This window comes from Mustelus asterias, chromosome 3, assembly GCF_964213995.1.
Source record: "Mustelus asterias chromosome 3, sMusAst1.hap1.1, whole genome shotgun sequence".
NCBI lineage: Eukaryota > Metazoa > Chordata > Chondrichthyes > Carcharhiniformes > Triakidae > Mustelus > Mustelus asterias.
In genome coordinates this window covers 29,537,813-29,552,412 of record NC_135803.1, presented here as the reverse complement: position 1 = coordinate 29,552,412, position 14,600 = coordinate 29,537,813, and the positions used below count along the sequence as shown (strand labels likewise).

The 14,600-nt window shown below is 53.5% G+C and overlaps 1 protein-coding gene across 1 annotated transcript; it reads left to right on the top strand.

The window, feature by feature from the left end:
* Positions 1-1,075: 1,075 nt before the first annotated feature.
* On the top strand, positions 1,076-7,525 carry LOC144491788 (uncharacterized). The gene is made up of 3 exons (XM_078210084.1): positions 1,076-3,657; positions 5,119-5,594; positions 7,407-7,525. The coding sequence occupies exons 1-3, from the start codon at positions 1,076-1,078 to the stop codon at positions 7,523-7,525; spliced, it is 3,177 nt and encodes a 1,058-aa protein (XP_078066210.1).
* The last annotated feature ends 7,075 nt before the right edge of the window (positions 7,526-14,600 follow it).

Sequence of the window (14,600 nt, the reverse complement as noted above, 5' to 3'; positions counted from 1 at the left end):
AACGACGACCCCAACGACGACCACCACAACGGCGCCGAGCCCAACGACGACCCCAACAACGACCCCAATGACGACAACCCCAACGACGATGACCCCAACGACGACGACCCCAACGACGATGACCCCAACGATGACCCCAACGACGATGACCCCAATGACGACGACCCCAATGACGACCCCAACGACGATGACCCCAACGACGACGACCCCAATGACGACGACCCCAACAACGACCCCAACGACGACCCCAACGACGACGACCCCAATGACGACCACCCCAACGACGACCCCAACGACGACCACCACAACGGCGCCGAGCCCAACGACGACCCCAACAACGACCCCAATGACGACAACCCCAACGACGATGACCCCAACGACGACGACCCCAACGACGGCCCCAACGACGATGACCCCAACGACGACGACCCCAACGACGACCCCAACGACGATGACCCCAATGACGACGACCCCAATGACGACCCCAACGACGATGACCCCAACGACGATGACCCCAATGACGACGACCCCAATGACGACCCCAACGACGACGACCCCAACGACGACGACCCCAACGACGACAACCCCAATGACGACGACCCCAACAACGACCCCAACAACGACCCAAACGACGACCCCCACAACGACGTCAGCCCCAATGACGACGACCCCAACAACGACCCCAACAACGACCCCAATGACGACCCCAACAAAGACGACCCCAACGACGACGACCCCAATGACGACGACCCCAACGACGACGACCGCAACAACGTCAACCCCAACGACGACCTCAACGACGACCCCAACGACGACCCCAATGACGACGACCCCAACGACGACGACCGCAACAACGTCAACCCCAACGACGACCCCAACGACGACCCCAACAACGACGACCCCAACGACGACCCCAACGACGACCCCAATGACGACCCCAACGACGACGACCGCAACAACGTCAACCCCAACGACAACCCCAACGACGACCCCAACGACGACCCCAATAACGACGACCCCAACGACGACCCCAACGACGACCCCAAAGACGACCCCAACAACGACACCCCCAACAATGACGACCCCAACGACGACCCCAACGACAACCCCAACGACGACGACCCCAATGACGACGACCCCAACGACGACGACCCCAACGACGACAACCCCTACGACGACGACCCCAATGACGACCCCAATAACGACGACCCCAACGACGACAACCCCAAAGACGACCCCAACAACGTCGACCCCAACGACGATGACCTCAACGACGACCCCAACGACGACGACCCCAACGACGACGACCCCAATGACGACCCCACTGACGACGACCCCAACAACGACAACCCCAACAACGACGACCCCAACAACGACGACCCCAACGATGACCCCAACGACGACGACCCCAACGACGACAGCCGCAACAACGTCGACCCTAACGACAACCCCAACAACGACCCCAATGACGACAACCCCAACGACGATGACCCCAACGACGACGACCCCAATGACGACCCCAACGACGACGACCCCAACGACGACGACCCCAACGACGACCCCAACGACGACCCCAACGACGACGACCTCAACGACGACGACCCCAACGACGACGACCCCAATGACGACCCCAACGACGATGACCCCAACGACGACGACCCCAACGACGACCCCAACGATGACAACCCCAATGACGACCTCAACGACGACGACCCCAACAACGACCCCAACGATGACCACCACAACGACGTCAGCCCCAACGACGACGACCCCAACGACGACCCCAACGACGACCCCAATGACGACCCCAACAACGACGACCCCAACGACGACGACCCCAACAACGACCCCAACGACGACGGCCCCAACGACGACCCCAACGATGCCAACCCCAATGACGACCTCAACGACGACGACCCCAACAACGACCCCAACGATGACCACCACAACGACGTCAGCCCCAACGACGACGACCCCAACGACGACCCCAACGACGACCCCAATGACGACCCCAACAACGACGACCCCAACGACGACGACCCCAACAACGACCCCAACGACGACGGCCCCAACGACGACGACCCCAGCGACGACCCCAACGACGACCCCAATGACGACCCCAACAACGACAACGACGACGACCCCAACAACGACCCCAACGACGACGGCCCCAACGACGACGGCCCCAACGACGACGACCCCAACAACGACCCCAACGACGACGGCCCCAACGACGACGGCCCCAACGACGTCGACCCCAACGACGACGACCCCAACGACGACCCCAACGACGACGACCCCAACGACGACCCCAATGACGACGACCGCAACAACGTCGACCCCAACAACGACCCCAACGACACCCCCAACAACGACGACCCCAATGACAACCCCAACGACGACCACCACAACGACCCCAATGACGACAACCCCAACGACGATGACCCCAACGACGACGACCCCAACGACGACGACCCCAACGACGACGACCCCAACGACGACCCCAACGACGACGCCCCCAACGACGACCCCAATGACGACGACTCCAATGACGACCACCCCAATGACGACGACCGCAACAACGTCGACCCCAACAACGACCCCAACGACACCCCCAACAACGACGACCCCAATGACAACCCCAACGACGACCACCACAACGATCCCAACGACGACGACCCCAACGACGACGACCCCAACGACGACCCCAACGACGACGACCCCAACGACGACGACCCCAATGACGACGACCCCAATGATGACCCCAACAACGACGACCCCAACGACGACGACCCCAACGACGACAACCCCAATGACGACCTCAACGACGACGACCCCAACAATGACCCCAACGACGACGACCCCAACGACGACGACCCCAATGACGACGACCCCAATGATGACCCCAACAACGACGACCCCAACGACGACGACCCCAACGACGACAACCCCAATGACGACCCCAACAACGACGACCCCAACGACGACGACCCCAAAGACGACCCCAACGACGACGGCCCCAACGACGATGACCCTAACGACGACGACCCTAACGACGACCCCAACGACGACGACTCCAACGATGACCCCAACAACGACCCCAACGACGACCCCAACGACGACGACCCCAATGACGACGACCCCAACGACGATGACCGCAACAACCTCAACCCCAATGACGACCCCAACGACGACCCCAACGACGACCCCAATGACGACGACCCCAACGACGACGACCGCAACAACGTCAACCCCAACGACGACCCCAACGACGACCCCAACAACGACACCCCAAACAACGACGACCCCAACGACGACCACCACAACGACGTCGACCCCAACGACGACCCCAACGACGACGACCCCAACAACAACCCCAACGATGACCCCAATGACAACCCCAACGACGTCGACCCCAATGACGTCCCCAACGACGACGACCCCAACGACGACCCCAAAGACGACGACCCCAACGACGACCCCAACGACGACGACCCCAACGACGACCCCAACGACGACCCCAACAACGACAACCCCAACAACGACGTCCCCAACAACGACGACCCCAACGACGACCCCAACAACGACGACCCCAACGACGACCCGGACAACGATGACCCCAACAACGACCCCAACGACGACAACCCCAACGACGACGACCCCAATGACAACCCCAACGACGACAATCCCAATGACGACGACCCCAATGACAACCCCAACGACGACAATCCCAATGACGACCTCAACGACGACGACCCCAACAACGACCCCAACGACGACCACCACAACGACGTCAGCCCCAACGACGACGACCCCAACAACGACCCCAACGACGACCCCAATGACGACCCCAACAACGACGACCCCAACGACGACGATCCCAACGATGACGACTCCAACGACGACCCCAACAACGACCCCAACGACGACCCCAACGACGACGACCCCAATGACGACGACCCCAACGACGACGACCGCAACGTCAACCCCAACGATGACCCCAACGACGACCCCAATGACGACGACCCCAACGACGACGACCGCAACAACGTCAACCCCAACAACGACCCCAACGACGACCCCAACGACGACCCCAACAACGACACCCCCAACAACGTCGACCCCAACGACAACCCCAACGACGACCCCAACAACGATGACCCCAACGACGACCCCAACGACGACCCCAACGACAACGACCCCAACAACGACGACCCAAACGATGACCCCAACGACGACGACCCCAACAACAACACCAACGATGACCCCAACGACAACCCCAACAACGACGACTCCAACGACGACGACCCCAACGACGACGACCCCAACGACGACCCCAACGACGACCCCAACGACGACGACCGCAACGACGACCCCAACAACGACCCCAACGACGACGACCCCAACGACGACCCCAACGACGACGACCCCAACGACGACCCCAACAACGACCCCAACGTCGACCACCCGAACAACGTCCCCAACGACAACGACCCCAACGATGACCCCAACGACAACGACCCCAACAACGACGACCCCAACAACGATGACCCCAACGACGACGCCCCCAACAACGACCCCAATGACGACCCCAATGACAGCCCCAACAACGACGACCCCAATGACGACGACCCCAATGACGACGACCCCAACGACGACCGCAATGACGTCGACTCCAACGACGACCCCAACGACGATGACACCAACGACGACCGCAATGACGACGACCCCAATGACGACCCCAACGACGACGACCCCAACGACGACCCCAACAATGACCCCAACGACGACGACCCCAACAACGACGACCCCAACGACGACCCCAACAACGACCCCAATGACGACCCCAACAACGACGACCCCAACGACGACCTCAACGACCACCACCACAACGATGTCGACCCCAACGACGACCCCAACAACGACCCCAACGACGACCCCAACAACGACCACCACAACGACGTCGGCCCCAACGACGACCCCAATGACGACCTCAACGACGACCCCAACGACGTCGACCCCAACGACGACCCCAACAACGACGACCGCAACGACGTCGACCCCAACGACGACCCCAACAACGACCCCAACGTCGACGAACCCAACGTCGACCCCAATGACAACCCCAACGACGACGACACCAACGACGACGACGCCAATGACGACCCCAACGACGACCCCAACGACGACCCCAACAACGACGACCCCAACGACGACCCCAACGACGACGACCCCAATGACGACGACCCCAACGACGACGACCTCAACAAAGACCCCAACGACGACGACCCCAACGACGACCCCAACGACGTCGACCCCAACGTCGACGACCCCAACGACGACGACCTCAACAAAGACCCCAACGACGACGACCCCAACGACGACGACCTCAACAAAGACCCCAACGACGACGACCCCAACGACGACGACCCCAACGACGATGACCCCTACGACGATGACCCCAATGACGACCCCAACGACGACAACCCCAATGACGACCCCAACGACAACGACCCCAACGACGACCCCAACGACGACCCCAACAACGACCCCAATGACGACCCGAACGATAACCCCAACGATGACGACTCCATGTCCGACGACTCCATGTCCGACGACTCCATGTCTGCCGACCCCATGTCCGACGACTCCATGTCTGCCGACTCCATGTCCGACGACTCCATGTCTGCCGACCCCATGTCCGACGACTTCATGTCTGACGACGCCTCCAACGACGACGACCCCAACGACGACCCCAATGATGACCCCAATGACGACCCCAACGACGACCCCAACGACGACCCCAATGACGACCCCAACGACGACCCCAACGACGACCCCAACGACAGCTCCTCCAATGACAACAACTAAAAGTGATCCATGTGACTCTAATCCATGCAAAAATAACGGGAGATGCATGCAGACGACGTATGATTATCTTTGCATTTGCCATTCAAATTGGACAGGAAAAGACTGCAGTGAAAGTAAGTGTATGAACCAATGGCCGGGATTCTCCAAAATAAAATCTAAATTCTCAATGTGCGGGAAGATGGGAGTAATTCCTGTCGTTTTTTTCAGCATACTTACCAGAGCGAATGACTGACAGTCTGTGCATTGCAGAATGCCTCAGCGAGATTCACTCGAGAAAGTAGGGAGTGGGGCCTGTTCCCACGTGAGAGGCTGACAGCATAGGGCTGAGCGAACCACTGCGCATACGCTGATATGTCAGAGTAGAGATTGGCGCATGCGCAGTGGCCCCCCATTGCTGGCCTCCTGATCGCTGGTCAGCCCGACCTCCCCCCCCCAACCCACCTCCAATCGGTGGCCTCCCCAACCTTCCTGGGTGAGCCACTATGTACCTACCTCCCCGGCCAGCCCTAAACTTTACAAACCCCTCACCCCGGACAGTTCCGACCCCCCCCCCCCCACCCCCCGCCGACCCTGATAACCAGCCCCGATATCCCCACCTGCGACCAGCCCCAATTTTCACCCAACAGTGCTTGCCCCCTCTCCCACCGATGACCAGCCCTGACCCCTTCCCCCGGCAGCCCTGACATCCTCCACCCTAATGACCAGGCTCAATTGCCCTCACTCCCCTCCTCCCACACCGGTCCTTTTGCAGAGTGCCCCCTCCCCCTTGGCCCTGCCCCCTCGGCCCTGCCCGGTGCCCAGTGGGCAGAGCCCAGAGGCCCAGTGGGCTGTGCCACTTTTCCCCTTGGGCAGTGCTAGGGTTCCAGGCTGGCACTGCCCAAGGGGCATCCTCCTTACCCCCGACCTCCCTCGCGGGGCCTCAATGGCCTCTGTTCCCTTCAGCGGGGTCAGGTGCCTGTTTCCTGTTTGTGGGAACACTGGAGGGAACCACTCCTTGCGGGGAGGTGGGGAGAGACACTAGCAGGCCTGGAGAATACCGTCCCAGCCCCCTAATCCTATTGAAATGCTGATTTCAATATGATAATCAGCTCCGTGCCGATTTCTGACGCAGAGGCCGTAGCGTCCAATGTGAATCCGCTGTGCTACTCGAGCAGCGCGGCAGGCTGGGAGAATCACCCCCAATATGTTTCATCAAGAAGACAGGTTTTGTGATCGCTTGCATTTAAATTGTTTTGCTCTTTCAGGTAAGTTGATTTCAATTTGTAAATGTACAATTCCACTGTTAAAGCTATAACCATGACCTACATCTTTTGGAAGAAAATGAATGACATATTATTGAAAACATTAATCCTTATGTTAATCACAAAAAGTCTCATCCTGTAAATTTCTCTCATTCCTCTCTGCTCTCCGAATTTGTTCTTGGCTGCTCTCTTTTCATCTTCCTATTTGCCATTCTCTTGGGAGGCCCCTTGCAGTTTTCTCATTGTGATGTTTCTCTGCTTGTCTCTGACTGTTTTCCCATTTTGTTCTCTTAGTCTTTGTGTCATTTTACTTCTCTCTTCTTCCATCGAATGCAGGACTGCAGTCTCCACAGTGCACTGTGACAAAATCGCCTGCATACTATGCATTGTCTCCCTATACGGCTGCCCTGTGACAAACATACCTGTGCTATCAATTCAATATCCATGCCAGGCAATGAACATAGACATAGAACAGTACAGGCCCTTCGGCCCTCGATGTTGTGCCGAGGTTTGTCCAAAACCAAGATCAAGCTATCCCACTCCCTATCATTCTGGTGTGCTCCATGTGCCTATCCAATAACCGCTTGAAATTTCCTAAAGTGTCTGACTCCACTATCACAGCAGGCAGTCCATTCCACACCCCAACCACTCTCTGAGTAAAGAACCTACCTCGGACATCCCTCCTATATCTCCCACCATGAACCTTATAGTTATGCCCCCTAATAACAGCTACATCCACCCAAGGAAATAGTCTCTGAACGTCCACTCTATCTATCTCCCTCATCATCTTATAAACCTCTATTAAGTCGCCTCTCATCCTCCTCGGCTCTAAAGAGAAAAGCCCTAGCTCCCTCAACCTTTCCTCACAAGATCTACCCTCCAAATCAGGCAGCATCCTGGTAAATCTCCTTTGCACTCCCTCCAATGCTTCCACATCCTTCTTATAGTGAGGTGACCAGAACTGCACACAATATTCCAAATGTGGTCTCACCAAGGTCCTGTACAGTTGCAGCATAACCCCACGGCTCTTAAACTCAAACCCCCTGTTAATAAATGCTAACACACTATCGGCCTTCTTCACGGCTCTATCCACTTGAGTGGCAAGCTTCAGAGATCTGTGGATATGAACCCCAAAATCTCTCTGTTCCTCCACATTCCTCAGAACCCTGCCGTTGACCCTGTAATCCGCATTCAAATTTGTCCTACCGAAATGAATCACCTCGCACTTATCAGGGTTAAAATCCATCTGCCATTTTGCGGCCCAGCTTTGCATCCTATCAATGTCTCTTTGCAGCCTACAACAGCCCTCCACCTCAGCCACTACTCCACCAATCTTGGTGTCATCAGCAAATTTACTGATCCACCCTTCAGCCCCCTCCTCCAAGTCATTGATAAAAATCACAAATAGCAGAGGACCCAGCACTGATCCCTGTGGTACACCGCTGGTAACTGGTCTCCAGTCTGAAAATTTTCCATCCACCACCACCCTCTGTCTTCTATGAGATAGCCAGTTACTTATCCAATCGGCCAAATCTCCCTCTATCCCACACCTCCTTACTTTCTTCATGAGCCAATCATGGGGGACCTTATCAAACGCCTTACTAAAATCCATGTATATGACATCAACTGCTCTACCTTCATCTACATACATAGTTGCCTCCTCAAAGAATTCAATCAAATTTGTGAGGCACGACTTGCCCTTCATGAATCTGTGTTGACTATCCCGGATTAATCCGCATCTTTCTAAATGTTCATAAATCCTATCCCTCAGGACCTTTTCCATTAACTTACCGACCACCGAAGTAAGACTAACCGGCCTATAATTATCAGGGTCATTCCTATTTCCTTTCTTGAACAGAGGAACAACATTCTCCACTCTCCAGTCCTCTGGCACTATCCCCGTTGTACCTTTAAGACTTTATTAACCGTAAAGACTGCATTCTAATCATTATTCTGTAAATTGAGTTTGTGTCTCTATATGCCCTGTTTGTGAGCATTTCTCCACTCCACCTGATGAAGGGGCAGCGCTCCGAAAGCGAGTGGCATTTGCTACCAAATAAACCTGTTGCACTTTAACCTGGTGTTGTTAAACTTCTTACTGTGTTTACCCCAGTCCAACGCCGGCATCTCCACATCATGACTATCCCCGTGGACAGTGAGGACCCAAAGATCAAAGCCAAAGGCTCTGCAATCTCATCCCTTGCCTCCCAAATAATCCTAGGATATATCCCATCTGGCCCAGGGGACTTATCGACCCTCAGGTTGTTCAAAATTGCTAATACATCTTCCCTCAGAACATCTACCTCCTCCAGCCTATCAGCCTGTATCACACTCTCATCATCAAAACATGGCCCCTCTCCTTGGTGAACACTGAAGAAAAGTATTCATTCATCACCTCTCCTATCTCTTCTGACTCCATGCATAAGTTCCCACTACTGTCCTTGACCAGCCTAACCTCACCCTGGTCATTCTTGTATTTCTCACATAAGAGTAAAAAGCCTTGGGGTTTTCCCTGATCCGACCCGCCAAGGACTTCTCATGCCCCCTCCTAGCTCTCCTAAGCCCTTTTTTTAGCTCATTCCTTGCTACCTTGTAACCCTCAAGCGACCCAACTGAACCTTGTTTTCTCATCCTTACATACGCTTCCTTTTTCCTCTTGACAAGACATTCAACCTCTTTTGTGAACCATGGTTCCCTCACTCGGCCATTTCCTTCCTGCCTGACAGGGACATACCTATCAAGGACACGCAGTATTTGTTCCTTGAACAAGCTCCACTTTTCATTTGTGCCTTTCCCTGACAGTTTCTGTTCCCATCTTATGCTCGCTAATTCTTGCCTAATCGCATCATAATTACCCCTCCCCCAATTATAAATCTTGCCCTGCCGTATGGCACTATCCCTCTCCATTGCAATAATGAAAGACACCGAATTGTGGTCACTATCTCCAAAGTGCTCTCCCACAAACAAATCTAACACTTGGCCCGGTTCATTACCCAATACCAAATCCAATGTGGCCCCACCTCTTGTCGGCCTATCCACATATTGTGTCAGGAAACCGTCCTGCACACACTGTACAAAAACTGCCCCATTCGAACTATTCGACCTATAAAGGTTCCAATCAATATTTGGAAAGTTAAAGTCACCCATGACAACTACCCTGTGACCTCCACACCTATCCATAATCTGCTTTGCAATTTCTTCCTCCACATCTCTATTACTATTTGGGGGCCTTTAGAAAACTCCTAACAACGTGACCGCTCCTTTCCTATTTCTAACTTCAGCCCTTATTATCTCAGTCGGCAGATCCCCCTTGAACTGCCTTTCTGCAGCCGTTAAACTATCCTTGATTAACAATGCTACTCCTCCACCTCTTTTACCACCTTCCCTACTCCTACTGAAACATCTATATCCTGGGACTTTCAACAACCATTCCTGTCCCTGTTCTAACCATGTCTCCGTAATGGCCACAACATCGTAGTCCCAAGTCCCAATCCACGCTCCAAGTTCACCTACCTTATTCCGGATGCTCTTTGCATTGAAGTCGACACACTTCAACCCACCTTCCTGTCTGCCGGTACACTCCTGCGACCTTGATACCCTCCTCAGTACCTCGCTACACTCAACACTGGCTTCTAGACTACAGCTCGTTTTCCCATCCCTCTGACAATTTAGTTTAAACCCCCCCCGAAGAGCCAGAGCAAATTTCCCTCCCAGGATATTGGTGCCCCTCTGGTTCAGGTGCAACCCGTCCTGTTTGTACAGCTCCCATCTTCCCCAGAATGTGCTCCAATTATCCATGTAACTGAAACCCTCCCTCCGACACCATCCCTGCAGCCACGTGTTTATCTGCACTCTCTCCCTGTTCCTCAACCTGCTGGCACGTGGCACCGGCAACAAACCAGAGATGACAACAGGGTTTGTCCTGGCTCTCAGCTTCCACCCTAGCTCCCTAAATTCCTGTTTTTATCCCCGTCCCTTCTCTTACCTATGTCGTTGGTACTGATGTGCACCACGACTTGTGCCTGATCCCCCTCCCCCTTAAGGATCCTGAAAACACGGTCCGAGACGTCACGGACCCTGGCACCCGGGAGGCAACATACCATCCGTGAGTCTCTTTCGCTGCCACAGAACCTCCTATCTGTCCCTCTAACTATCGAGTCCCCAATAACTACTGCTCTCCTGCTCTCCCCCTTTCCCTTCTGAGCCACAGGGACGGACTCAGTGCTGGAGATCCGGTCACTGTGGCTTACCACTGGTACGTCGTCCCCCTCAACAGTATCCAAAGTGGTATACTTGTTGCCGAGGGGAATGACTACAGGGGATCCCTGTACTGACTGCTTCCTCCCAGTCCCTCTCACCGTCACCCATCTATCTTCATTCTTCAGAGTACCTACATCCCTGAAGCTTCTATCTATGACCACCTCTGCCTCCCGAATGATCCGAAGTTCATCCAGCTCCAGCTCCAGTTCCCGAACGCGGTTTTTGAGGAGCTGGAGCTGGGTGCCCTTCCCACAGGTGAAATCAGCAGGGACACTGACGGCGTCGTCCCTCACCTCAAACATACTGCAGGAGGAACCGCCCAACTTATATACAGGTAAAAATAAAACACTTAACCAGCAACCACTGCAACCCGCATTATAAAAGCAAACTACAAACCTTCCCAGAACTCCCCACGGCCGACTTCCGGTTTCCTGCTGCTCTGAAAAAAAAGTAAGTTAGTTTCATACTCACAGTTACGCTCAGCTCCGCCCTCTGACCGCTCCCCGCAGACTCCAATGATTCCCAGTGTGTTGCCAAAGTTGTACTTGGTATAATGAATTAGCCAGATCTCCAAGAGTGTCAAACAAGTTACAAGCACATTTGTTTGAGAGCTTTGCTTGTTTCATACTTAGATCTAACAGCCCTGAGATTTTGATGGCTTGATTGGATGTAAATTCTAAAGTTGTTTGGAATTTTGAGTTACTCAGGTTATGACAGTTTTATACTTCATTTAATAACACGCCAAATATGAGGGAGAATGTAAGGAATGGCCATACAGATTCACTTTTTAAAATTCATTCGTGGTTTACGGGTGTTGCTGGCTGGCCAGCATTTATTGCCCATCTCTAGTTGCCCTTGGAGGGCAGTTGAAAATCAATCATATTGCTGTGGCTCTGGAGTCACATGTAGGCCAGACCAGGTAAGGACGGTAGATTTCCTTCCCGAAGGGATATTAGTGAACCAGATGGGTTTTTCTGACAGTAAATTTCGGATTATTCCAGACATTTTTTATTGATTTCAAATTCCATCATCTGCCGTGGTGGGATTTGAAGCTGGTTCCCCAGAACATTAGCTGCGTTTCTGGATTAATAGTCTAAAGTTTGTACCACGAGGCCATTGCCTCCCCTCTAGGATATTATAATCTAAAATTTCATTATTACCCTCCTAGGATTTGATCATTTTATGTGAAAGAGAGATTGGGGCCAGAGTGAGGGAATTATCGTATTTGGGATAAGATTTGAACAAGACAGATAAATGCCTCCTGCCATTGGCTGTTACGAGAATGGCTGTCTAGAACTTCCTTCCTGCCCCCTCTGCTGGGTGCCTCACTCATGCCCAGTGTAACACAGACACCCACCACACTCAGTTCAGGCGATCTCTCCCTGATATTGGGCAGGATCAGAAGTGAACGTCACCAGTATTCACTTTGCCAAGGTTTCACCAGATGATGCGTCTTTGGAGTTTTGGATCCATCCCCTTTTATTTCATGACGTGGAGTTGCTGGCGTTGGACTGGGGTGTGCACAGTAAGTAGTCTTACAATACCAGGTTAAAGTCCAATAGGTTTATTTGGTAGCACGAGCTTTCGGAGCGTTGCCCCTTCTCACTCACCTGATGAAGGGGCAGCGCTCCGAAAGCTCATGTTACCAAATAAACCTGTTGGACTTTAACCTGGTGTTGTGAGACTTTTACTTCATTGACTAAGATCTCAGCGAAATGTATAGACTGTGAAGCATAAAATAGTCCATTAACATTTACTTTCTAGATTCCCATTTCAGCAATACCCACTTGGTATTGAGGGGTAGCTGCTGCCCATGGCAACATACCACAGAATGAATTTGTACCTTCAGCAGAAGGAAGCAAAGGTGATGAAAGTAAAACCTATTTAATTCTCATCCAGCACGATCGAGGATATAGGTCAGAAATTACTGAAAATCTTACTGAGGAATTATTTTCTCTCCCCAGATGCAGTCTGCAATCAATCTGAATATCAATTTAAAAGTGATATTAAAGTGACGTTTGACAAAATTCTTTTGGGATCAATTGGATTTTCAAAGGAGGTGTGTACGGGAAACACTTCAAATGGTATGTAAATTGAATTCATTACCATTTATCCTTCACAGTATTTATTACTTTCTTCTATACTGTGTACAATGATCCATTTACTTGATCGCTGTATAACTTGCTATTATACCCCCCATTTTATGTGGACAGTCCTTGGGCAGAATTTTCCCAAACAATTTCTAAGTATCATGGTGAGAAAACAGGAGTCCTCCATGTCAGTCTCTCGGGCACACTCCACATCACAGTTTTTTGACACTCAGTGCAATGGAAGAGCCTCCATGCGAATCACATCATTATGGAGGCTCAAGGTGCGTGATTCGCCCAAAATGGCCACAGCTCTGCGTCGTTAACAAGGGGGAGCTGCATTTAAACACTTACGATACACCCACTGTCAGTCACGCCAGGAAGATGGCACCGTGTAAAGCAGCCCCGCGCTCACAGAGGGAGAACTGGGTTGGCTGCTTGACGTTGTAGGGGAGAGGAGGGCCATCTTCATTCCCCGAGATGCCCGATGATTCAGGGATTGGGCCGGCAAGGGGACTTGGGAAGCGATGGCAGCAGCTGTGAGTTCCCACGCACTGACATGGAGGATCGGAGTCCAGTGCAGAAAGAAAATTAGCAACCTTATTCGGGCAACAAGGGTGAGTGTCCATCCTATCCAGGCATCAGTCCCGTTGTGTCATCCATCGCACCTGATATCTTCACTTCGATGCACTCCCTGACACTCTGTGGCTTTCCAGCAGCTGCCTCCAACCCCACTGGCCTCCCCCCCCTTCAAAACCCGTGCCTGCCAAGGCACGGTGTCGACATACACCACCCGATTACCCCTCCCCCCAATATCCCCTGACACCCTGCACCCGAGTAAGAAGTCTCACAACACCAGGTTAAAGTCCAACAGGTTTATATGGTAGCACAAGCCACTAGCTTTCGGAGCGCTGCTCCTTCATCAGGTGAGTGGGATTTCAGTTCACAAACAGGGCATATAAAGACACAAACGCAATTTACAAAATAATGGCTGGAATGCGCCCTTCCAGCCATCAGGCTTTCAATTCCCCCTTTGGTCCCCACAGGAGAAGATGGCCCATAATAGGAGGAAGCGGGAGAAAGCCAGTGTTAGGGTCCCTAAGCTGCGTCTCCTGACTCCCTTTGAGGAGCGTGCCATGCA